Raw genomic sequence first — 27,672 nt, 5'->3', positions numbered from 1 at the left:
TTTATTTCACCCAGTAGAACATCAGTCTCTTTGACAGAATCCCGGGAATGCAACAAATCTTGCAGTTTTTCAGTGTACAGCTATCTTATTTTGTACATGTTTTGGTCATTATCTGATGTCCAAATCAACCAATCACTGTGCTGTCATACATTAGCTTTATTGCCCCTTTTGACTTGCAGCTGAATGTAATTGAAGATGGAATCTTGTGAATGCATCTTGTCTTGCTTTATTGATTTCATTGAAACATACATTTTATGGTCATCATCTAAAGACATGCCTATTTTAAACTGTTTTTTGCTGCATCAGGTTTGTAAGGTCATTGACCTTTTAAGCTCTACTGGTCATAGACCAAAAGAGTTTATGGGCAGTCCTTTTTCTGTCATCTGATGTCTTTTTGTTCATTAGCACAAATTTGTTGTTGCTACTCCTCCAATGGTACATGCAGGATTGCCATGAAACTGTACACTCATGTTCATCTTGAGGTCTAGTCAGTTTGAAATTGTTATGTATATCTATATTTTTTGTAACTCCTGGTACATGATTTTATCTAATTTGTGTAATTTTTATTCATGGCTGTAAATTGTACCGATTATCTTTTATTGGAACTGTACGTGAATAGGATCTATTTTGAGACATTAAACAATGCAAAATTGCATAAGCTCTATAAACAGATGTTTACATAATCTTGACAGTTATTTATAATATAATTATTAGCAAACATGTTTACAAGATTTGTCCTTTTCCCCAGTGAACAGATTAGTCAGCTGGTATTGTAGAAGAATTAAGTTAATTCTCATTGGATAAGTTTGGTCACATGAATAGGTGTTTTGAAATGTTTATTCAGTAGTATGATCTGTCACTTGGGGTTATATTGTGAAATAATAGAAGGCGTATATGAGGAGAGAGCTGAGCTATCAAATTTCATTCCTGTTTTTGAGTCATTCTTATTTCTTGTGTTCCTGTTGAAACATTAAGTCTGCAGAAGTGTTTTTTATTGTACTTTACATATTTTTGGAGAGGAAAAACATGGATTGTTCAGTGGAAATAAAGGGGCTCAATTGGACTATAATATTAATTTTCAACTAATGTGAATTATTCAAAGGAGTTTTGGACAGTGCCATTTTGACAATGTCATAATTCTAAGCTGACCACGACATTTCAGATTCTTAAATTTATACAGAAATTTTCATTCTTTTGGACTTTTCTATAAATTTTTCATGATTATTTTGGATTCACTTCATAATACTGTTAAGTTCCTCTCATATTTTCATTTATAACTTTGATAAATAAATTATTTGTTACATTTTACAGAACTTGTTGTTTCACGCTTCTTTCCTTAACTAGTTCATGACCATAGAGTCGTAAGAAAATTTAAATGATGTTGCTCAGACATCAAGCATGGCTACCATAGCAATTGTCTCGTAAACATTGTTATCTTTACTCCTCCTGACTGGATGGTTTCATCAACATAGAGTTTTCATTAGAAGACTTAATGTTCAGTTGGTACTAAATGAAAATGGTGCCAATCTGATGTCCAGTATGGCTGCAACACTGTCCATCTTGGAGATCTTTTTATCACCTGAATGGTTGGTCATATCAACATTGGGTTTTCACTGGAAGTCTTCTTATGCTGTCTAGTTGGTCTAGAATAAAAATAATGCTGATCTGTTATTTAACATTGCCACCACATTAGCCATCTTGAAAATCTGAATGCTACTCCTCATAGATGAGTAGTTGGAAAATGGTGCTTATCTAATATCCACTAAAGCCAGCATGGCAGCCATCTTGAAAATCTTGTTGTTGCTGCTCCTTCTAAATGGAAAGTCTTACTGATATGGGGTTTTCACCAGAAGACTAATTAAGATATCTAGTTGACCCTGAATGAGATTGGTGCAGATCTGACCTTAAACATGGCTGTCATAATGAACATATTGAGAATCTTGTCACTAATTCTCCTGAATTAATTGTCATATCAACACTTTGGTTTTGACCATATGTCTTCTAATGGTGTATAATTTGCCCTAAATGAAAATGGTGCTGATCGTACATCCAATATGGCTGCCTGTTTCTCAAGAATATCAGAGATGGTTTCATACAATCATCAGTTAAAAAGAAAAAAGTTCTCTTGAATTCTTGGAAGATCTTTTCAGATAAAAGATCATCAGTCCCTTTAAGGGACTCTTATTTATTTACAGCTGGATTTGGTATAATGCAGAATTTAAAAAGTACAACTGCTGAAGTTTTCAGTGGATTACTGTGAAACTTACTGCATTGTATGGTCATCATCAGGAAATAAGCATGCTCTCCAGCCATCATATAGGCACTATTTTATGGAGAGTTATGCCCTTTTTTTGAGTATAGTCTCATTGTCATGGGGGGATGGGGGGGAGGCAGGCTGTATTCATGAGAGCTGAACTGGGGATTAATGCATGGAAAAGAGATTTTAATAATAGGTAAGTATTACCTAAGTGAAATTGGTTGTACCCTGCCACCCTAACTACATTTTACCATGTAAACTACAACCTTGCTCAAATATTTGAATTACAACAGATTTTATATCATTGTTTCAGATTCCTTTTACACTGAAAGCTTTGCAAAACCATGAATTTCAGAACCAGTTAATGTCCTAAATCTTAGAGGAACATGATGTGTTTGTAAAATCTGGAAGAAAAGTATTCTGTACTATTGGAAGCGGGGCCCTGAGTGGCTGAGTGGTCTAAAGTGCTCTCCGTTACGGATCACTGCCATCTCACCTCTGTCTGCATGGGTTCGAGTCTCCGATTCGGCCAATGTGGATATGTGAGAAACCTTGCCAGTAGCTTCTCATGGGTCGGTGGTTCTTTCTGGGATTTTCCCGCGTTCTTCCTCCACTATTAATACTGGCTGCCATTTATAGCCTATCGTGTGCTGAAAAATGGTGTTAAACCCTACAATAACAACAACAACAACAACAACTATTGGAAGCCTTTTCACATGTATTAATTGCAGTGAAAGGACTGATAAAGAAGTCAAGCTGCCTTGCAGTCACCTGTTTCTGAACAGAAGATTCCATATACTGACTTCAGATATTATTCAAATCAGCATGCTATGTTGTCTTGTCAGAATATATGAAAAGAAAACTTCATAAACAAACATTGGAACATCAAACCATCATTGGAGAGTGGTACCCCTCGTACAAAAATTATGTGGTGGTAATTGTACAAGTTTACCCATGCATACATGTACCTCGTAACGGATGAACCTCAGCCAGAGAGCATACCTTGCCAGTGTCCACTGACAGTAGCATACATTCTTGTTTAGTGTATTGGTTTCCATCCTGTCAGACAGTAGATCTAATGTGAAGCTTTTGGATCATGTATTAATACAGGAAATCTTGGACCTTTTGAAGGAATGTAGTTTACATAGTTAACCTTATATTTTAAGAATTTGTGTGTGTGTGTGTGTGTGTGTGTGTGTGTATATATATATATATATATATATATATATATATATATATATATATATATATATATATATATATATATAACCAGTATCTTTTGTTTTATGTTCGTTTCCAAGAATTTAATATACCTTTAATTTTTATATTGTAGGAGTATATGTTTGTGCTTCTTTTTCTTTAAGTTTTGTTGGCAGTTTTGTTATTTTTAGAATTTAATTTTAATTAGCACTGTATAGCCATGATTGTGCTGCTCTGTTATTGAACCCTATGCATATACACATATTTTATAATTTCAGGTTATGTACCAGCCATATCATTGGGAGCCCACCAACAAGCTAAACTCAACTTCGGACAGGTAGGTTTATTGCAGGACATTTTTGTAACTTGCTGAGTCCTCTCTTTAATTGGATACCAGTAATTTCATTGGCTTATTTTCATAAGCATTTACATCCATACGTAATACATATTACAAATTTGTCTGCACCTTGGCAGGCCATGAAAGTCAAATAGCATGAAACTTACAGGATAAATAAAACCTTTTTGCACTTTGCCCTTTAAAATGGCCTTAAAATGAGGTGAAAATATATTTTCTGTGATACACTCTTCGAAGATGCCACAAAACCGATAATAGTTCAAATTGTACCCCTTTGATGTCATAGACACTTGCTGACAGCATGAGTTGTGTGACAAAATGGTGGTGGAACATTGATAAGCTCATTTTTAGCTAGAAATATACCTTTTTCAGATGATATTTGTCGGTGATGGCATGCATCTGTCACTGAGATATTTTGTCAAGCGGTATTAGAAGCTAATAATGACATGATGTAGAGGAAGTAAGTTGGAGTGTAAATGCATGCTATGTTAAAAATAAAGCTATTTGTTGTTTACTGATCTTCAGAATTTCATCCCACATTTACACATTTCTAAAACAAAATTGAATTTTATTTTACATGTTATGAGTATTAAATCAGGGGTAGGTCAAGAAATATTAATAAATTAAATATGTTTGACATCATTGGAGATTTACGAGTTTACATAGTTTATAGCAGTTGATAAAAGGGGATATCCCTTATGGTCAGTCCTCCTGATCTTATTTTCCATAGCATTTGTTTACCAGGCATTGTTTTCTCTCAACCTAATTTAGTATGCAGCTTTGTTCTGATGAGACCCTGAAATTCTGTGTTGAAAGCCCTGTCTGGCAAATTGTAAGATGAAAGGCCTTTTGGAATTCTTGCATTACAAACTGATCTGGTTTATGTTACTTTTTTTCTTCAGGATGTGAACACACTGAAGTATTTCACCTGTTGCGGTCTTCAGGAGGGATATGAGCCCTTCTGTGTGTAAGTAATACATCGTTGTCACAGTGGCATACATCATTTGTAGAAAGTGGAAATCTGTCCCCATGTAAAATTTTGTTTCATATAGGTTTGTTTTGACTGATACTGATGTATGCATGAATAGCAGTGATGCTGCCAGGCTTCACAAGTGCATGAATAATGCAAAAATTTACCTTCTATTTACCATCTATCAAAACCAGCACTCCTTGAAAATAAATTCGATGATGTACAAATAATCAAAATGAGGTCTTTAGTCTTGTTCACATAGGTGTGTTTTGTTTTTCTGATAGTCTTTTCCATGCATCTTTCACACTGCCTGACTGTGTTTGACCAGAAGTTAATTAGTGTATTCCAGACAATGGCAGGTCATAACCTCATAATGGATCACTAAAAGGGTCACTCCTGTGGGATTTATGACTAGGATGAGGATATTGAATGTGTCATTGATAACTTGAAGACTAATTCTTAAGATGCATCTCCAATTATTGAGAGGAAACAACAGAGTTGCTCAGCTCAGACCAGCATTCACACTGCCATTAGAAATAGATCAGCATGTAAAAATGTCAGCAGAATGATGCTAATACACCTTGGATTGGGTAGTTTGAAGATATTTATTTTAGCTGAGAACAGGATAAATGGCAGCAAAAAAATAAGACGTATTCAGGTCTTTTGTGTAAGATTTATATCACCCTGTATTGTTTGTAGCTCCCCCCTTCCATTTTTGAAGCCATGAGGAGAGTTTCCCTTTCCAGCTAATTCTTGGCAGCATCGCTGGAAAACACTGTATCTTTGATTGTTTAAATTGATTATAGCATTCTGAAACTTATTTTAGTTTTTAATCCAGATGCCAGGAACTGAAAAGATTAAAGCATTAGCAATCTGTAAGCATAGATTTTATATTAAAATTTTTATTCACTAAAGGTAATAGTTAAAATTCCTCCTCTTTATAAATAATGGTCAGCAATACAAATTTCGCTGCTAATTTATTTATAGGCCTCTAAATTTAGCTGTTTTTTCAGAATGGCATTTTTACGGTACTTTAAATCATGGATATGGGGTTGGTTTATTACTACATCCAAAAAAGGTTAATTCTCTTCATTGGTTTTTTTAGCAACAGTCAGTTCCATGAACATTGATAACCTTCAAATAAAAATTGAATTCAGTGAATGTCTTGAATCTAAATTCTTTTTTGAATGAAACATGGACTACTAATCAAAAGAGAAATTCCTGATCATTATAGAGCAGTGTAAAATAAGAGCTTTAATTGTAATTTGTGTGGTGCTTTTTTACCCAGCAATATGATCTGGCAGATGACACTGTGGTACAGCAAGGAGCTGCCCATCTTCAGCTATATTGGCCCCAATCATCCACGCCTCAGTATCTCTCGGATCCAGGGAAGGTAAAAGAAAATGTTTGCAATATGCTGTAATTTTATTACCTCATAAACATAATTCTAGGATTGTGATTAGTCAATACAAAATCCAGTATTTCTGATAAAAAGTATTCAAGTGGGATGAACTCCAGAAATTCATAACTGGATCCTTTGACTAACATGTTTTTATTATATGACAACTGTCACTACACAGCTGGGTAATTCAAAATGGCAGACAACCTCCTCTTCAGAAGCTACAATACAAATATTTCATTTAAGATATGTAAAATGAGGATTTTTGTTTTGCCCAAAGGAGGTAACTGCATACTGTTTGTAAATTTTCATCTGGATAGTGAATATTGCCATTTAAGAGATTTGCAGGTTACACTAAAGATGACATTTAGGTTTATTTGGTAATAATATCATTAGATGTTAGTTTACTTGGATGTATGGATTGTTTTTTTTATGGTTTATGATGTTCATGATGATCATAACTTGTATTCCATACACCTGGTAAACTAACATGTAGCTAATAATAGTGTGCATGCAACTTTCCTAAGCCACTCCCTCTGTAATTGATTTTCTGTCAGTAGACTGGTCACATAAGACAGTCCCTTTGTAATTGGTTTTCTCTCATTAGACTGGTCACATAAGCCAGTCCCTCTGTAATTGGTTTCTCTCATTAGACTGGTCACAAAAGCCAGTCCCTCTAATTGGTTTTCTCTCATTAGACTGGTCACATAAGCTACTTCCTCTGTGAGAAAGCCTGCCAGTAGCTTCTCGTGGGTCGGTGGTTCTTTCCGGGGTTTTCCGGGTTCTTCCTCCACCATTAATACTGGCCGCCATGTATAGCCTATCGTGCTGAAAAATGGCGTTAAACCCCACAACAACAACAACAACAACAACTGTAATTGGTTTTCTCTCATTAGACTGGTCACATTATTCAGCCCCTCTGTAATTGTTTTTTTTCTTCTGTAGACTGGTTGCATAAGTCAGTCCATTTGTAATTGGTTGTCTCGCTGTAGACTGGTCACATGTGTTGGTTTTAATAAAAATTTTCATATTAAGATTAAAACCATTGATGCTGGAGAGTTCCTACGTCAGCCAGAATTTATGTGTTTAGTTTTAGGGAAGCTTTACTGTGCTATAGCATCATTTCAGCTTTGGGAATTAAGTTATCATATATCTGACATGCACCATATTTTATTGCTACATTGCTTCTGACATAAAATCTATATTTTATTACCATATTGCTTTAACTCATTCAGCCCCAGACCCGTTATCAGTATCACTGCTGCTATGCCCCAGCAGCGCTAAGCTGTGTCTAGCTGCGTGTGCCCCAGAGTTTTTACCTGTTTGAAAATTTTGTAAACATCGTGCACATGCATTCACTCTTACCTTAATTTCTCTGCTTATATCCAATTAAAATCCAAGAAAGTTTCACCATTTATTGCAAATGAATTTGTCTACACAGTGATGTATTTTTTTTCCCTATTTGTCCAAGTCTTTCACGACTTATTTATACAGAATTTACAAAATTATGTGCAACGTTTATCCGCAAGAACTCGATCATCAGCGCTGTCAGCATCCTCATCTTCGGACGATTCAATCTCAGAAACTTCTATGTCCGAATCGAAATCTCACAAAATATCCAACTAATGAACATATCTTTCCTCAGCTTGCTCAGTATTTTCAAGATCAAACCCGAGAAACTCCTCATTTTTGCTCTCATCAAAAATCACTCTTACGTCCGCCATCATTTACGATTTTTCATGACCAGAACACGTGTAGTTAAACCGCTTTCAAAACAGGAGCCCTTAGCTTCTGAACAATTCAAATTTCCGCAAATGAAAGTAAAATCATTTCTGATTGGTTTAATAGTTGTTAGTTCTTGGAATAAATCCATTTCTAACCAATCAGAGACGTTGAATCTAACACACATTCATCACGCTTGGAGACGGGATCGGCCATTGAATGCAGTAAAAAAAATCACGACTACAGGCGGGATCGGCCATTGAATGCAGAAACCGGATCACGCCTACAGACGGGATCGGGGCTTAAAGGGTTAATATAAAAGCCAAATTTTAATACCATTATCATTTGCAACTTTTTAGAACAAACATTTTTGACATAGTTATTTTTGTATGAACATTTTGTGCATTATAGTACAAGGCAAAATGAAGATTATGGCGTTTCAGTGCTAATGGAATCAGTCTTGGTTATACACTGTTGAGTTCACTGAGCATTCCATTTGAATTCTTTGCTCTGCATACCATTTTTGTTTAATTAGTAAAATTACATATTTTAGGACCTGGATGTTTTTCTGAGTACAGTATTTTTGTGTGTGCAGATTTGAATATACATTGTGACCCCACTATCACACACTCCATTATAACATGAATTTGGATATAACACAGTTGTGGTGTAGCTCTTAAAATTTCATATGTATGTTTCTTGTAACCTCAACATTTTTTTACTTATTTAAAGTATGAAAAATAATGTGTAAAAATGTTTACTATCATTTGGAGAAGAGATCATGTATGAATTCAAATATAACATGCTTGTGTCCTGGCTCCAGAAATTTTGTATGCATCTATTTTTCTTGTACACGAAAAAAAATCTTAAAAGTAAGAAAAACAATGTGCATAATGTTTATTCAGGGGTTGTGCTAGGCTTTGCCTATGTCACAGATTGTGATTTTGTTTTTCCTTATTGGTGACAAAATATACCATCTGGCAATTTTTTGGGTTCATATTGACAATCCATAAACATAAATTAAATTTCCAATCTTTTGAAACCATAGATATCTGGTCATCAAGTTACTTTTTGATTTATTCACATTTTCATTTCCCAATAAATAGCCTTATCCCTTGGGTAGCCTTGGCAAGATGATGGCTGTCTCCAGCTGATCTAGACTAAGTACATGTATATGTAGCCTGTAAACAACTATAGTCACACGGTACTTGCAAACGTATTGTAGTGAATTGTTTACATTTTTTATGTATGTTACAGTGCAACCTTGCTATAACGCGCCCTGCTGTAACGCGAATTCGAATATAACACGGTCGTGGCATGGCTCCTGAAATTTCGTTTATTCATTCGCACACGAAAAAATATTTTTTGTTCAAAGTACATGAAATAGTGAATAAAAAATTTAGTGTCATTATGGGGAAGAGATCACGTATGAATTCAAATTTAATATGATCGTGGCGTGGTTCCTGAAATTTTAAATACATGTATGTGTATATTTCTCATACCGGGAAAAGTTTTATTTTTTAAGTATGAGAATGTAGTGTGTAAAACGTTTATTGTCATTTTAGGGGAGAGTTCACGTATGAATTTTAATATAATATGATCGTGGCGTAGCTTCTAAAATTGAACAATATCACCAGGTTCTTGAAGTGTTATGCCAAAATAAACATTATCAGGCATGTTACCAGTAAATAATGTCCGCTTTATTAGCTGGAAATTGAAATGGTATGAAATTGTACATGCATTCAGCTTTAAATTTTTTTTTATAAGTGACTCGTGACCATTGCAGGCCTACTGCACTTAGTTCTCGGGTTTTACATGTGTATGGGGTTTACTTATGAACTCGGTATTGATTTCCTATTTTTTTATAAAAATATTTTACCGTTATGGTAAAGCTCACAAACGCAATTCGTTCTCTGCACTTTGCGAAAAAAAGAAAATATTATCATTTTGGGGAAGAGATCGTGTATGAATTCAAGTATAACACGATATATAATATGATCGTGGTGTTTTTCCTGAAATTTTAAATACATGTATGTGTATTTTTCTCGTACCCGGAAAAATACTTTTGAAAAGTAAGAGAAATAGTGTGTAAAACGTTTATTATCATTTTATGGAAGAGTTTGAGTATGAATTTGAATATAATATGATCGTGGCTTGGCTTCTGAAATTAACAATTTCACCAGGTTCTTGAAGTGTTATGCCAAAATAAACATTATCGGAAATGTTACTAGTTACTGATCCATGAGTAAAGCCAGTAAGTCGTCTTAGTGATTGTCTTCAATTAATTCTGTATACCATCATTGCTCAAACAATAGCCGACATGTGTTTCTTCAACTGCATACACAAACAAGCAGCAGACAATGCGGTGGTTGATAAAAGATTGTCACAATTTAATAAATATCAAAAAACGAAAACCGCCAACATGTTTGCTGGGCTTGTCGGTGTTATTAGATGCAATCAGTTGACCAGTAAATAATGTTGGCTTTATTAGCTGGAAATTGAAAGGGTATGAAATTGTACATGCATTCATCTTTACATTTTTTTTTAAAAAGTGACTCGTGATCCATTGCATGCATACTTCACTTAGTTCTCAGGTTTTACATGGGTATGATGCTTGTTTATGAACTCGTTATTAATATCCTATTTTTTATAAAAATATTTTACCGTTATGGAAAAGCAAGTTCACAAATACAAATCATTCTTTGCACTTTGCGACATGATTAGTATTGTAGTTTTCACACGTTTCTTTCGATATTCACAAAATCTGAAGTAAAAGTTATATGCACGCTGAACGTGTGTGTTGATTGGTAATTATTCTTGTTGTAGTTGTTGAACCAAATAAGCGTACAAGCATTAATTATTGGAAATTTGCAATGGATAAAGTGTACACGGAAACGCATATGAGAAAATTTTAGAAGTATGAAATTTGTACAGACACCATTCATAGACCCTGGAACCTAATTTTGCTGTTAATTTTTCCCAGTGAATTCAGTCACATAATGATGTGTGACAAAATTAATGAATAGTTTAAATATGTATGCAGTTTTTGCGATGGAATTACGCATTTTATTGATTAATTTCAAGCCCTGACGGTATGCTATCAGACGGCAAGTAAATGGTGTTGATACTCTGTTCATGCTATATATTAGACGTTGAATTCAGATACAATGATCAGGGAAAAAAAATATTGAATATTGTAAATCTGTGTGCAATTTTTCAATGGAATTGCATTCATTATTGATGAACTGAATGCTACGACGGCACGATAGTAAACGGTGTTGATACCCTATTCATCATATACATTAGACATGAATACACATATATGTGCCAATGAGTTGTTCTCTCAAAAAAGTAAAATACTGTAAAAACCCCACATTAGCGTGACCCCGATATTAACACGATCCAATTTTGTGGACTCCAATTATCGCGTTATAGCGGGGTTCCACTGTATTTGTTTTCTAATGAAATGTGATTGGTAGACGAATTTTTTATAACATGTGATCTATACTCAGATTCATGGATATTTCATATACATGTGCAGAACTTAATACATTATAGACTATACTACACAAATCAAAGTTATTAATATTCAAGTGTATTTCAGACTAGTTTTGTCTTCATTTAATCAAAAGCACATATTTATATGCCTGCTTTTATTATCCCCACCCACTGCCATCTTTTTTTGGTACATACATCATTTTCTTCAGCTAACCAACATGGTTGGTTATAAGATGGTTCGGTCTTTAACATGGTCAGGTTTTATGGACCCCGACCAACATGTAATAGCAGCGTCACACTGTAGTATGTAGTAAAATTTCTTTTTCTGGCAATTTTTAAATAGACATTTGAATCATTTAGCTAAATTCTAAAGAATATCTGAAATGGATGTTGTGAATTTATTTTTCCTCAGCACCAATGCGGCACCTTGTCTGAAGGTGACCTCCAAGACATATGGTAACCTTGATGATGTCCGCCTGGAGTATCTGCGTCTCAGTCTTCCTGTCAAATGTATGCAGGAATTTATACCCAGGTAAAACAAATTAACAACAGAGATGATAAAGATAAGATACAGTTTACAAAATAAATGAAAACTGAGAAACTCGCAAATGATCAGTTTAATAATCTGCAGATTTTCTCTGTTTTATGATAATAGTACAGTAACTTCTCACAAGAAATGGTAAACACGCATGAAGTCTACATGCTTTTGTGTGTATTGGTCTTTGAGGGAAGAAGCCTATCAACTTAGGGTTCTCTCTCTCACTTTCTCTCTGTCCCTCTCACATACACACACACACACACACACACACACACAATTTCAGACAACAGAATATTGTATAAACATTGGTGAATTGTTGGTGAATTACAGTCGTGGCGGAAAACAAGTACAGAAATAAAACTTTTTAAAAACCATTTCCAAGGGATTGAAAAAATTGTTTTGCAAAAATTCTTTGGTTCTAGAAACATACAGTGTCTGAAAACAAACAGAAAATAAATATCCGACCACATACATCTCTATCTCTCGGATATCACCATTGCTTCAGGTTATGACCTGGGTGAGACAGTGTTGTAAGAAATGTTGAACACGTTTTGATTAATTTTATTAATTTATTTCAATCCTTTTCCAGTTCTGTGCATATTTGAATATGTTGTTGTCAGATTCTTACCTATCAGCATATACCACACCTAATCTTGGATTATGTCCTTGGTTTGGGCCATTGGGTGAAATTATTTTTGGTTATTTTGGTTATACTGCATATTTTGATTACATTGTCTGATCATCTTTTATTATGAATTATGACCAGTTATGTTGTTTACTGCTATCTGATAACTAGCAGTTACGCAGCTAGTGCCAGTATCCAGTGCAGTCTTCCAATAATCTGTTCATAACATCAGTGCTGAGGGTGTTTAATAGCACAAGATCTTGTGAGTATGCCACCTATTTGGTTTATGACTGTGAGCATCAAAAATCTCGTGCTGTCTATGAATATGTGAAATTGTGTTCATTCTCTCAATATTAAATTCTCTCCCTCTGTGTAGGAAAAGAACCAAATTAAATGCAGCTTTTGTCACATTTAATGTTAGCAAGATATTCCAATCTTAAATGTTCCTTAAGACTGCAAACAACTCTCACATAAACAGAATGGTACTGAAGTAGTTTTGTCAAAGTCTGTTAATTTATCTGCACCTTAGTTATAATTACAAAACTTCCAGATGAAAAATATTGATCGCTACTGACTTTTATAATAGCAGACTGGGACTAAATTATGTCAAGAAAAGTAGCTGTAGGGTCTAACACTGCAAGGTTACTTTCAGTTTTTTCCCGGTATGTTCATTGCGACATCATAGTGTGTGACATTCAATCCAGTTTACACTGGATCAGACCTCTTGGTTGACTTTATGTTAAAATGTCAGTGTACTTTAACATTTATTTTGTCATATACATTTCTTGGGGTATTTATTTAATGATCTTCAAAGGAATATTGTTTGTTGAGAAGCAAATACAGTGTGCAGGTACTCCAAATTCTCAAAAGTGTCACATATAGCTACAGTAGTCAGTACTGAATGCCTACAAGCCCTGTATGACTTGTTCTTTAGACATAACCTTACAGGGCAAGCTAAAACCCATATTCACAAGATGATCTGATGTTATAAATGGGTTAGGGGGGATTGCATTGGCTACTGGCACAAGCTGCACAAGACTGGTAGTTACCAGCTAGCAAGAAATATATCATCAATTGCAACACATAACATTAAGTGGCTGCTGAATCCATTGGACAATGCAGTCCTATTTGCTTACTTCCTGTGACATTTCTGGTGGCAGGGAACGGGTGAGTGCCACCACATCCCTAGAGAAACGGATGAACATGGAGAACATCCGAAGGCGTGAGATGGATATTGAAGAAGAACAGGACGGTGGGACAGAAATGAGTCAAGAGAACTACAGTGATGCCAACATGAGTGATGCCTCCATTGAGAGGGGTAGCAAAGTTGTGGCAGGTGATTGTACATTAAATTACAAATTTTCACTGTTTATATATTGGAAGACTGGTTTAGATTTTTTGCAGTTCCCATATGACTTTGAAATGCTTCAGCCCATTCCTGGTTTACTTCACTATATCTCTCAGAAAAATTTTATCAAAGAAAAAAAGTAAGATTTTGGATCAAGTCTTCACCTATCTAGGCAAGTAGTTTTCATAACTTAATGCAAGATGGAGACTTTCCATTTTGACTTTGTAAAAACCCATCCAGACAGTTACAGATGACATGTGCCTTGCCAACAATTTCAGAGTATAACATTTCATTGTATTGACTTTCGTAAAAAATTTCTTTAACAAATTTCACATGAACGTTATATTATTATAGCTCTTTCACTTATCCATCAAGGAATGCAGATATAACTATACCCAATTTTGTATGTGCCCATCTTTACAAGGGTGTGTTATGTTACAGCATGTTCTGTTCAGCTGTCTGTTAATATTGTCTTGTCTGGGGTATAGCGTAAAGGTCACGGAGATTTTCATGTAACTTTGCCTAAGTATATGTTATGATGGTGTGTATAGCTACTTCCCCTGCTGCAAGGTCAAGGTCATGGCAAGTGAAAATGTAATTCTGTGACTTGCATCCTTGTCCTGAGTATAAATTCTGAACTAATCGAGCTTATTAAGCTCATTAACTAATTAATGAAATTTTGCCTAAGTATATATCATGACTAGATAGTATGTTATATACCATAGCCACACCTCCTGTTGCAGGGTCAAGGTCATGAAACGTGATGTTGTTACTTGTATTCTTCTACAGAGTATATCATAACTAAATGGTTTATTGCATACCATAGCCATAGCCCCTGTCTCAATCAAAGTCAAGGTTAAAGCAAGAGAACTGTAACTCTGGACTTCATCCATAATATAACTTTTGGATTTCTGAAAATATTTTAGTTCAGCTCTACCTAATTCTGTAGCATGCATAAATAGTGTGTTGCATACCATAGGCAAGAGTATAACCTGTGAAGCACCTTAGATGTTTTTATGAAACTTGACCCAATTACATATTGAATGATGGTTTGTCTTATAGCCATGCCACCTGCCTCAAGGTCAAAGTCATGGCAAGAGCATCTATGAGTGCAACTTTGGAACCAATCAAAATATTTTGTATGAAACTTGGGCTTGTTATATATCTTAACAGCTCCTTATGTATTAAGTTGTACCAATTGTTTCAAGGTCAAGATTTCAATCGGGAATAATACAAATCAGAGGCTTTTTCATTATCAAGGCTGTCACTTTTTAAACTCTATACACATTTAATATAACTATAGTCAGGTCCACACCTAACAGACAGTAGTCAAGTCAATGGCTCAAAAGTCAAGGTCATTAGGGAAAAAGGTCATAAGACAGGTGTATTTAGAAAACATGGTAAGAAATGTGTGTTAATATTACTTGCTGTTAGTAATCCACTTTCTCAAAATGATTGTGAAAATTGTGTGTTTCAGTACTATTTAAAGTTACTAATCCACTTTTGTCAAAATGATTTGAGAATTGTGCATGCAGTACTGTTTAAAGTTACTAATCCACTACTGCTCCACAATTAACTTATTTGCATGTTTTAGATTTTACTAATTTAAAAAGTGTAATGATATTAAAGTTTTCATTAGTTACCTTTCTTCAGAATTAGGTTCTTATAACAAACTTATCTTTAATATTTGCAATTTCAGATAATCAGTTAATGGATCAGTAAATAAGTTTCATGACTAGGTCAGAAAAATAAAAAAATTTAAATGAAACTTTATTTGCAGACTGCCATGGAATTAAGATTATATTAATAGGTTTATACATTGTAGCACACCAAGAACCAGTAAATGATTTTGGTTCCAAATAAAAGTGTATTTTGGATGAAAGCATGGCAGGGAAGTTTGTTATATTTTTTCATTTCTGGATGATTTAAAACTTGAATTATTTACCTATTAAAGGTTAGTAAATAAAAACTGGCAAAGGTTACAAAATAATTTGCCCATTTTGACTTTTTATAGAACTCTAACAAAACATCATTGGAATATTTAAGTGTATATCATTTGCAATATTATTGGTCTTTTTAAAATGACATTTATTTTAAGTTTGATAATATTTTTGCCACAGATGTGGTGCTTTTAAGTATTCCAATGAATCAGTAATTAGTCACAAATAAAATCATCTGTTTACATTGTTTGCAAAATATTGAAAACTTCTTGAGCTTCAGGGGTTGCCTTGAAAACTCTTTGAATTTAAAAAATTGTTTTTATTTAATTTCATGATAAACTTCTTGAAAAATTTTCAAAACTTTTTATACTTATTTTTGGGAATACAGAATACTAAAACTGACTAAAATATTCAGCTGTAAAAATAATATTTGTTATTGGTTTATTTCCAAGAATATTACATAATGGGTATTTACTAGATGGAGTAACATTGTTTGCACTAGTTGTGTGCTAATTTTGAGTTTTTCTTCCACTTTTGTTACCTATTTATGCAGTGATAAACAATGTGACATGTAGATAATATAATTTAGGTAAGAAAATATACTTCTTAAAAACTTTTGAAGATCCATCAAAATTCCATAAATATTAACTGTCTGAGAGTGTTGGTGAGGCATGATTTATAGTATATGAAAATGAATTCTTGCCTAAAGCTGATATTCTAACAACAATTTTCTTCTTGACTTTATTGTATCATATTTGATGTTGACTTCAGACCTTTCTTTGCATGTGCATGCTGTGGCAGATACCTTGCGGAGACTAATTAACAGTAACCAACATGTAATACTGGAGGACAGTAGAGAAACTAATGATGACAATTCCTTGCCAAGCAAAAGTTTATGCTCTAAACTCAGTAAATCAAAATCTTCTGAAGGAAATAGATCATCTCAGAAATCTGAAGGCAGTTCCTCTCAAAAATCTAGTAACAGTAAGTTTCATAAATATATTTTCTTGAAAAAATGTGGTTCATTGTCAGTTGTTGTTGTAGGGTTTAATGCCATTTTCAGCACAAGATAGGCTATATATGGTGGCCAGTATAAATGGTGGAGGAAGAGCCCAGGAAAACCCCAGAAAGAGCCACTGACCCATGAGAAGGTACTGGCAAGCTTTCTCATATACCCACATTGGCTGAACCCAAGGCTTGAACCCACGCAGACAGAGGTGAGACAGCAGTGATCCGTAATGGTGAGCGCTTTAGACCATTTGGCCCCATTTCATTGTCAGTTGTACATGAAAATAGAGTTCTTTTGCAAACTAAGTTTTTATCTCAACCGGTCAGAAGCCCAAGTGATCCTGTGGTATGGCCTTGTGTCTACAGTGTCTACAGTGATCCTGTGGTATGGCATTGTGTCTACAGTGATCCTGTGGTATGGCCTTGTGTCTACAGTGATCCTGTGGTATGTCCTTGTGTCTACAATGCATAGTGTGTTGTTTGATATGCATTTCAATAGTTGCTATTGTACACAGCTTTTCAAAAACCACTTTCCCAATTTTTATTATCTTGGCATGAAGGGCTGTAAAATTAACATTAAATTTGGCTTCCATTGCTAAAAATGGTAAAAACAGTTCTTGGATTTGGGCATGTGTTTTGTAAGATGCAGCAGAGCTGCAAATTGCTCTACTGGTGTGCTGAGAATTATTCACTCTCCTTAAATATTTATGACATCATTGTTTATGGCATATCATCATTTCCAACACATCATTTATGGCACATTACATCATATATCAGAAAGGCGGAACCTGTAGACATATCAGTATTTGTGAAAGGCAACTGCCATTAAATCTGGGACAAAAGTTGTGAAATTCTCTTAGAACATCTGTTTTGAACATTAAGATTGGGAAGAGCAATGGATCACTCTTCTGGAAGCAATTTTAGGAGCTTGTTGGCACTTGAGAGCAATCAAGCTCCTAAATCGCAAGCCCTGCAGATATCACTGAAAACAGAATTTGATCATATTTGACAGCATCCTGGAAGAAAAACCTCTCAATTTTTTACGATTGATGAGGATCTGCCATCAAATATAGCCACTGTTGCTAAAAATAGTGAAGTCACTGTTACTTAAGTTGTAAAATCTTTCAAAGACTTCTTCTAAAATCCCCAATGAATAGAATCTGACCATACATGACAGAAAGCATCCAGGCCAGTAGACCTTTCAAGTTTTTCAGTTCTGATCTATCTTCAGATATAACCACTATTACTAACAAAAGCAAACAACAAATTAAATGACTTTTTCTCTAAAACCACTGTCAGAATTTAATCATATTTGACAGAAAGCATACTGGTATAAAGACCTTTCAGATAATACCAGTCTACCATAAAATATCACCATCATTACTAAACATAGAAGAATCGACTTCTCCAAAACTGTCAAATAGAATATTGTTATATAATCCTGTCATGAAGACCTTTCAAATTTATGCCAATAATGTTGATCTGTTATCAAATATAACCACTGTTGCTAACTTGAAACAGTTTCTCCCAAACCAATGAATAGAATTTAACCAAGCATGGTACAAAACACCCAGTCATGAAAACCCTTTAAGTCTATGTAAATGATGCTGACTGACCACCAAATATGGTTGTCATTACTAAGAAACCCTTTATATATATGACTTCTCCAACAAAACTTGACCAGTCTCAATTGAAAACATGGTCACATGAAGACCATTCAAACTTATACCAATGATACCTATATCTCATCAAATCTAGACACAATTACTAAAAATTGACAAACATTTAAATGACTTCTCATAAATGTCTCAGCTGAATTTGCACAACTTGGACAGAAAGCATCCTGACATAGAGGGCTTTTGAATTTGCACAGATGATGCCACTCCACCACTGAGTAGAAGAACAATTACACAAATTTATTCAATAAACCTGCTGAACAGAATTTAACCAACTTGAACACGAAGTTTCCAGACATAGGAGCCTTTAAATGTTGGACAAATATTGCCAATTTACAACTTCTCAAAAACTGTTTGAACACTTGGCACATGATTTTAGATAGTTCATTATGGCAATCAAGGCCTTTCAAATTTGTTCAGTTGATGCCAGTGTGATATCCAATTTGAACAGCATTACAAAAAGGAAACACAACTTCTTTAAAATTGCTGAACAGAATTTGACCAAATTTTGACAGAAAATATCCTGGCATGATGGTCTTTCAGATTTGTTCAAATAGTGTTGATCCACCATCAGATATGGCCAGTACTACTAAAAATAGAAACTCTAAAATGACATCTTCTCATTAACTGCTGAACATAATCTGAACAAAGTGGAGGGAAAGCCGAATAGAGAGCTTTTAACTTTATTCAAAGGATGCCAATCTGCCATCAAATATAGCTTTTAACTTAATGCAAAGGATGCCAATCTGCCATCAAATATAGCTTTTAACTTTATGCAAAGGATGCCAATCTGCCATCAAATATAGCTTTTAACTTTATGCAAAGGATGCCAATCTGCCATCAAATATAGCTTTTAACTTTATGCAACGGATGCCAATCTGCCATCAAATATAGCTTTTAACTTTATGCAGAGGATGCCAATCTGCCATCAAATATAGCTTTTAACTTTATGCAAAAGATGCCAATCTGCCATCAAATATAGCAAGCTGTGAAAATATAAAATGCTTTAATAAGTTCCTTTAAAAGAAATTAAACAGAATACAATTTTATTGAAAGTAAGCTTGACGGCCTTTAATTTTTGTACAGTGTTGCTGATCTTCCATCAGATTTGGCCTTCATTGCTAAAAGTAAGACAACATTTACAAACTTTTCTGTAAAGTGAATTTAATAAGCTACATTGAACCAAATTTGATAAACTTGGACAGAGTGTCCTGACATAGAGGCAATTTTGTAATGAAAGATACAAAAAGTAGAGAAACCGTAAAACATTTTGTATAAACTTACAAAAAAATAAAATACAACCTAACCACACCTCCTTCTAGTATAGTCATTACTTTTTTGCAAATTACAGTACTTGGAAACAGTGTTGTTGTTGTGGGGTTTAACGCCATTTTTCAGCACCTGATAGGCTATACATGGCGGCCAGTATTTATGGTGGAGGAAGAACATGGGAAAACCCCGGAAAGAACCACCGACCCACGAGAAGTTACTTGCATGCTTTCTCACATACCCACGTTGGCTGAATTCGAGACTCAAACTGACGCAGATAGAGGTGAGATGGCAGTGATCCATAACGGAGAGCGCTTTAGACCACTCGGCCACTCTGGGCCCCTCTTGGAAACAATAACACTGACCATGGGAACCATACAGTATATCATCTTGTATCACGTTACAGTGAAATACATTGTTCAATGTAATATTATATATGTTACATAATGAAATGGGATTTATGACATCAGGTGCCTTTTAAAGGAGCCATGTTACAGTAAGGGCTTGATATTGAGGTACTGTGGTAATAAAAGTTTAGTTTAGAAATATCTTTTTTGGTATATGTCTGCCATTTTGAGGAATAATTTATGCTATGATCCTATCTGTCCATCTGGTTGTCTGTCCATTAACGTTTGTTTTACCACACAGTAACTTCTGTTCTCCAGGACATACCTTTGCCAAATTTAGTGGATAGTTTGCAGCCAAGTCTAATAAGAAAAATTATAATTTGTATTGAATTGTGAGTTTAGTCCAGGACCTCATAACCTGACAAAATTTGAGGTCGTTAGGACCTGTTGGTCAACCATGCCCTACTAGTTCCTACATGCAGGACTATTAAACTTGGTGTGGATATTTTATGTGCCATTCATGTTATTCGTGTTTCTTTAATGCAGGCGATTCTATTCTTATTCATACGTTGGACCAAATAACTGTGTAAAGTTTGCAGGCTTGTAGCATGTTTGATAGCGCAGTTTTAAACAATTGGTCATAAGGAAATTATATGGCAAGATGGGGATGTTTATATTCAGTAAATTTGTATGAGTGGATCAATTATATCAATATGCATGCTTCTCTGTTTCTGAAATGAACTAATATATACTTAGGATGTGTTTGTATTCTAAAGCTAGCAATAATTTGCACCAGATTGTATTATGTACCCCATCTCCTTTAAATAATTTAATTTGTTTTTCTATTTGTATCATCCTGGAAATTCATTAATCTTCATGAGTATCAGTTTTCATGGTTGGGGGAATAACAGCATATTCTTTGGCAGTTAAATAAAATTCCATTGTTTGTTAGCACTTTCATGAAAATTTTTGAATTCATAATATCACATATTTATATAACACTTATACAGAATTTGTTTGCAGAGTTGTTGCCATTTCTTTTGTATTTGAATTGCTGACATTTGCAAATTAACATGTCTTTCATTATTGTTTTTCTTTTTGCAGATACAGCACTGCATAATTAATAGAATTAATTGTTCACAGAAAAATAATCAAATTCAAAATTCATATCGATCTGAATTTTTGGTATGCATGATGTCATTAATCAATGTTTCTGATGACATTCCCCATTTCTTGATTTCATCTCCTGATTGATGCTCTTGCTTTTACTCCCGGCAGATGAAGATGCATATTCCCTTGAAGGGATGATAAATGGTGACTCTGAAATCCCTTACACAAAATGTGAGTGAGGCCTCTATTCCGATGTGCTTGCTGGCTTTTGTTCCTTTTATTTTGCTGATGTTATTAGTTCTTGATACAATTAACTACTATATTTACTTGCTTATGAGACAAGTCAAACTGCAAACAACAAAGATCCAGATCTCCTATAGTATAATGTACCAGCAGACCAGGGTATATGTTTTTTTTTCTACTGCTAGCTCTTAACAGACCGTACATACCCAGATCTGCCGGCTCATCTGGGTCTGTGCAGTTTGCATTTGAGTACGTTTTATAAGCAAGTATAAACGGTATTTCTTTCCATGTTATCTTTGATTTGCCATTGCTTTTGCTTGTTTTTCCTCTGTGCTTGCTCTTTGCTCTTTGTAAATTCTGTTTTGTAGGTTGATTCAGATCTAGGTAGAATAGACTCTTCTCTTTCTGTATGTCTACATTTTTCTTTCCTTAGCATGAGATGGACTTGAGTATGGTGGTAGTGGTCTCTGTACTATTATATTTTTGATTTTCATATTATTATATTCTCTGTTTCCATTGTAAGAACTAGTTTAGTTATGAGCAAGCTTGCCTAGCTTGCTCTGAAACTTAATTGTTCAATCATGTCTTAGTGAACCATATAATTTTAAGGCCAAGTGAGTTTATGGTATAGACCTGAATCTGTTGTGCAGTTTCAGTTTTGAGCCCATCAACATTTGCTTGTTAACACTTGGAAGGCTGTATTTCTCATCTGAGTTTGATAAACTTTGAAAATAGTCTGATGACATCAGAATCTCAGACAAGTTTGATAGTGAGCTAGGTCCATGTGTATTAAGGAGTAATCTATTATCAGATTGGCTGAGCTTTTTCCACACTGTAAGCCATATTTATGATTTGTTTGGGATCAGACTTGGAAAATAGGCTTAAATTGTCCAGGCATGTTAATTGTTAATGATGCAATCTTGCATTTGATATCTGACTGACTGAACTAGTTACTACTCCAGCAGCCATATTTCTAAGCTCATTTTGATCAAACTGTTTATTGAATTGACTTACAATAGATCCAAATCCAGGGCCTTTTTGATACGTCATTATTGTCTGATCATAAAATGTTTTCATGTTTGTATGTTGTGAGGGAGGGCAGGCCACCATAGCTTACTGGGCAGAGTGTTGGACTAATAACAGATAGGATTGATACTTACCATACTAGCCTGGGTTGGCTGCCTTTGTATGTACTTGGGAAATGTACTTAGCTCCCATTTTTGGGGCATGATATAGTCAATAATGTGATGATAGACAAAAATGAATGAATCAACACCTTGTCAACTTCTTTTTGGTTGTTTGTTTTCATTTTTTAGAGTGGATATGCAGTTTTTCCTCTGATTTAATTAGATTAAAAAATTTCAGCTAAATAGGTGCATATAATTTCAGAATTAGAAAATGATTGCAAAGCAGATAGGTTTTCTTCCTGTACCTCATTGTAGCCTAACCATTTCTTAATTTAAAAGCTCAGACATTTTCATCAGTGTAAAGATCAGTGCCTGCTAATTTTCATAGCTGTTGACAAGTCAAAAGTATACATACATGAATGTATGCATACTTACCTACCTACCTACCTACCTACATATGTACATACATAGATACAGATAGACCTAAACACTTGCATAAAAAAGAACATTACCAGGAGACTTTATTAAGATAAGAAATCATTTCATACCCATTAAATTGTTTCCAGAAGACACTTCATTACTTGGTAGGATGCATGACATGAAATGGATTAATTAACATTTTACTGAATTCATGGATGGATAAACATTCACTGTCTTTAAATTCAATGCATGTAGCATTGACGGTATCCTTGACAATGTTTACTTCTTAGATGTCATGGAATTTACATTATTGTTTTGACATTTTGATAATAAGTTAACATATTGGATCCAGTCTCTAAGTATTAGATGCAAAAATAATATGTTTTTATTCCAAAAAAGATAAAATAATGATGACTTGAAATGAATCGTAAGATAACTGTCCCATTGAGAAGGAAATGCAGTTGTAAAATGACACTGAGTTGATGAGCAACACCATTCGACTAAAAAATTTAAAAATTAGTTTTTCTTGAGTCACAACTGATTGAAAATTTATAATAGTTTGTGTATATTTCTAAAAGTAAATGGTGCTGAAGGCTGACAGACTTGTGGTCTTTAACAAGAACATATTTTGCTATTTCATCAATGCATGGTGTTTGATGATTCTGAGTGTTTCATTTTTGATGAATTCCTCCAGCAATGCAACAAAGGTATGCAGATGATTCCTTACCCTCAACACTTGAACGACCACGCAATAAAAAAAATGAGCTGAATCGTGGTCACTCTTTAGAGGAAGCTGTAACTGATGGCAGCCCACCACCAGAAGCATTGAAGGGAGCATCCAGTGAATCTCAACTGGCTACTGGAGACAATAACTCACTTAACATACCTGAAGGGCGCAAATCTTCCAGGTGAGTGTTTGAAAGTACAAATGAAAATCAAATTGCAAACAATAATTTTGTAGCTATCTTTTTCTTCCCATTACAGTATGTATTGTTAAATCTTTTGAGGATATTTGAACTCTATATATAGCTGTAAAAAATTATTTTGCATGATGATACTCCTCTTCCTTGATATATTGTGAGCAGCATGGTCCATAAACATGGACAACAGTATAAGTCAGGGAGACTAAAAATTTTGGTTAATACTGACATTTGTTGGGTAGAAGGAGGCAGTGTAAATCACTGTCTAGTCATTGTAAATCACTGTCTAGTCATTCTAAATCACCATCTAATCATTGTAAATCACTGTCTAGTCATTCTAAATCACTGTCTGGTCATTGCATATCACTGTCTAGTCATTGGAAATCACTGTCTTGTCATCATAAATAGTTTTTGACTCACTGTCATGTGTGGGTACTTATATAGAGACTGATCTGGGGCTCTGTAAATAACACTTTGATCATGCAGCATGTGAAATCTATTAAAAGATGCAGCAGAACACAGTCAGTTGTCTGGCAAGATTACGTGGAGTTCAATTAACTTCCTGCTGTTACTTGGCACAGAGCAAGTATCAAACTCATGGCTCAATCAAAGGGTTGTCACATGGGAAAATAAAAAGGTCTCTGACTCTTAAAGTCAAGGGGTTAACAGGCACAAGAATTTGTATAATCCTACTTGGCACTGAACATTTATTCAGTTTGTAGCTTGATTAAAGGATTGTCAACTTGAGAACCAAGTGAGGGCTGCCTTTACATACCAAAGGCTTAACATCAGGACATGTACACTGGCAGATATAATTGGGAAGTGTCATTGGGAATTAAATCAAACTTATGGGTATGGAATATACAGATTGAATTAAAACTTGAGTCACATATGGTGCTTATACAGCAAAATGCAAATATTAATACAAAAAGAGATTGTTTGGACTTGCATGAAAATGGAAGCAATATACTTGCTAAAAAACACCCATGGTAAACAATATTGATGAACATTTCAATTACAGTGGATATTATTTAATTTACTGGTAATATTTTCAAATTATTAAAATTGAAGTAACTGGAGATATGGAGATACAAATAGAATATGTGTATTGGTTTGTGTCATCATGTTGAATGACTATTAAGTTCTCAACAGTTATCAGATTTGACTCAGAGTAAGTAGGTTGTCATGGAAGCACTTGCAAACATTGCTGTTAGAGTTCATTTACTGTTTTTAACTTTGAATAGCAGGGATCATGTCACATTTATGATGATTACAATGAAGCTGAATTAAGATAAAATCAAAATGCATAATTTCACTCAACAAAACTTAATTTATTACATTGTTGCCTTCAGTAGGCATTTACAAACATTTTTATTTAGCAATATTTTGTTTTATTTATTGAGAAATATTTCTTAAAGAAATCTTAAAAAAGTATTCAATTTTATATTCAGATTGTGAATTTCATGATTATGATTCCAAATATCTGTCCACTAACTGTCATTTCAGAGTAAAATCGACTAGTATGTTAAGATTTCATTAACAATTTTCACTTGCATATTTTTCATGTTAAGCAAATGGGAATATATTTTTGTCTTTTCTGTAAGAAAAAAAATGGAATCCACACCTGCCATCATTAAGTTGGGCTGCAGGTTATCCAGACATGCTACAATAAGTAAACAGAATATCAGGAGTATTAGGGCTTACAATATGCAGGTTATCCAGACATGCTACAATAAGTAAACAGCATATCAGGAGTATTGGGGCTTACAATATGCAGGTTATCCAGACATGCTACAATAAGTAAACAGCATATCAGGAGTATTAGGGCTTACAATATGCAGGTTATCCAGACATGCTACAATAAGTAAACAGCATATCAGGAGTATTGGGGCTTACAATATGCAGATTATCCAGACATGCTACAATAAGTAAACAGAATATCAGGAGTATTAGGGCTTACAATATGCAGGTTATCCAGACATGCAACAATAAGTAAACAGCATATCAGGAGTATTGGGGCTTACAATATGCAGGTTATCCAGACATGCTACAATAAGTAAACAGCATATCAGGAGTATTGGGGCTTACAATATGCAGGTTATCCAGACATGCTACAATAAGTAGACAGCATATCAGGAGTATTGGGGCTTACAATATGCAGGTTATCCAGACATGCTACAATAAGTAAACAGCATATCAGGAGTATTGGGGCTTACAATATGCAGATTATCCAGACATGCTACAGTAAGTAAACATCATATCAGGAGCATTGGGGCTTACAATATGCAGGTTATCCAGACATGCTACAATAAGTAAAGAGCATATCAGGAGTATTAGGGCTTACAATATGCAGGTTATCCAGACATGCTACAATAAGTAAACAGCATATCAGGAGTATTGGGGCTTACAATATGCAGGTTATCCAGACATGCTACAATAAGTAAACAGCATATCAGGAGTATTGGGGCTTACAATATGCAGATTATCCAGACATGCTACAATAAGTAAACGGCATATCAGGAGTATTGGGGCTTACAATATGCAGATTATCCAGACATGCTACAATAAGTAAACAGCATATCAGGAGTATTGGGGCTTACAATATGCCGGTTATCCAGACATGCTACAATAAGTAAAGAGCATATCAGGAGTATTAGGGCTTACAATATGCAGATTATCCAGACATGCTACAATAAGTAAACATCATATCAGGAGTATTGGGGCTTACAATATGCAGGTTATCCAGACATGCTACAATAAGTAAAGAGCATATCAGGAGTATTGGGGCTTACAATATGCAGGTTATCCAGACATGCTACAGTAAGTAAACAGCATATCAGGAGTATTGGGGCTTACAATATGCAGGTTATCCAGACATGCTACAATAAGTAAACAGCATATCAGGAGTATTAGGGCTTACAATATGCAGATTAAGCAGATTTAAGGTTTCATAAATACCGTAATTTTGCCAGATAATTCCATATTAGATGATGAGATGTACAGTAAAAATCTACTCTTTTATCAAAACCCAAAATACGATTTGTATTTCAAGGCCAAATATTTACAGCAGTCAAGAAAACAATCCGAATTTAGCACACACACACATGCACACACAATTTCATTGAATTGATTAATTTGGATCAGAGAGGAGTAACAACAATTCATTTACATAGGAGGTTGCAGGTATATTCTGGTTGCAGTTTATTTTACCCCTTAGGCTGCAACAAGGTGACATTTTAATCAAGTACACCATCATAAATTGTTTCAATTCATTCAATTTGATCAGTTACGAGAACTTACAAATGACCACTTAGCTCTACCACTGAAGGGTCCTTAATCATTAAGTGCCCTTAAGTCCCAGGCCAAAGTTCAAGTTTGTCCAAGACCACTTAGATCTACCATTGAAGGGACCTTTTATACCAGGCCAAAGTATATGTATAAAGTTGTCCAAGATCACTTAGATCTATCACTGAATTGTTCTTAATTCCCAGGCCAATGTACAAGATTGTCCAAGACCACTTAAGTCTACCACTGAAGGGTCCTTAAGTCCAATGCCAAAGTACAGAGTTGTCCAAGACCACTTAGATCTATTACTGAAGGGTCCTTAAGTCCTAAGCCAAAGTACAAGATTGTCAAAGTCCTAAGCCAAAGTACAAGATTGTCAAAGACCACTTAGATCTATCACTGAAGGGATCAAGGC

General features: G+C 34.6%; 1 protein-coding gene across 8 annotated transcripts in view; it reads left to right on the top strand.

Moving 5' to 3' along the window:
* LOC149804420 (ryanodine receptor-like) overlaps positions 1-27,672 on the top strand; it is a 538,410-nt gene that overhangs the window by 201,389 nt on the left and 309,349 nt on the right. For 7 of the 8 annotated variants that reach the window (XR_016415653.1, XR_016415652.1, XM_089940121.1 and 4 more), the window contains exons 32-38: positions 3,736-3,794; positions 4,715-4,779; positions 6,071-6,175; positions 11,814-11,933; positions 13,725-13,900; positions 21,431-21,493; positions 23,747-23,960. Coding sequence is in view for 6 of the 8 variants with exons in the window: in XM_089940121.1 (XP_089796247.1) it covers positions 3,736-3,794; positions 4,715-4,779; positions 6,071-6,175; positions 11,814-11,933; positions 13,725-13,900; positions 21,431-21,493; positions 23,747-23,960 (802 nt within the window). In the remaining 2 variants the exon portion in view is untranslated. The remainder of the gene's footprint in view (positions 1-3,735; positions 3,795-4,714; positions 4,780-6,070; positions 6,176-11,813; positions 11,934-13,724; positions 13,901-21,430; positions 21,494-23,746; positions 23,961-27,672) is intronic. The other variant, XM_089940131.1, reaches the window with a different exon arrangement.

The sequence above is a fragment of the Sinohyriopsis cumingii genome, chromosome 2 (assembly GCF_028554795.1).
Source record: "Sinohyriopsis cumingii isolate HCF-2022 chromosome 2, ASM2855479v2, whole genome shotgun sequence".
Taxonomy (NCBI): Eukaryota; Metazoa; Mollusca; class Bivalvia; order Unionida; family Unionidae; genus Sinohyriopsis; species Sinohyriopsis cumingii.
Note: the sequence above shows the minus strand (reverse complement) of the source record. Positions and strands in the feature narration are given on the sequence as shown.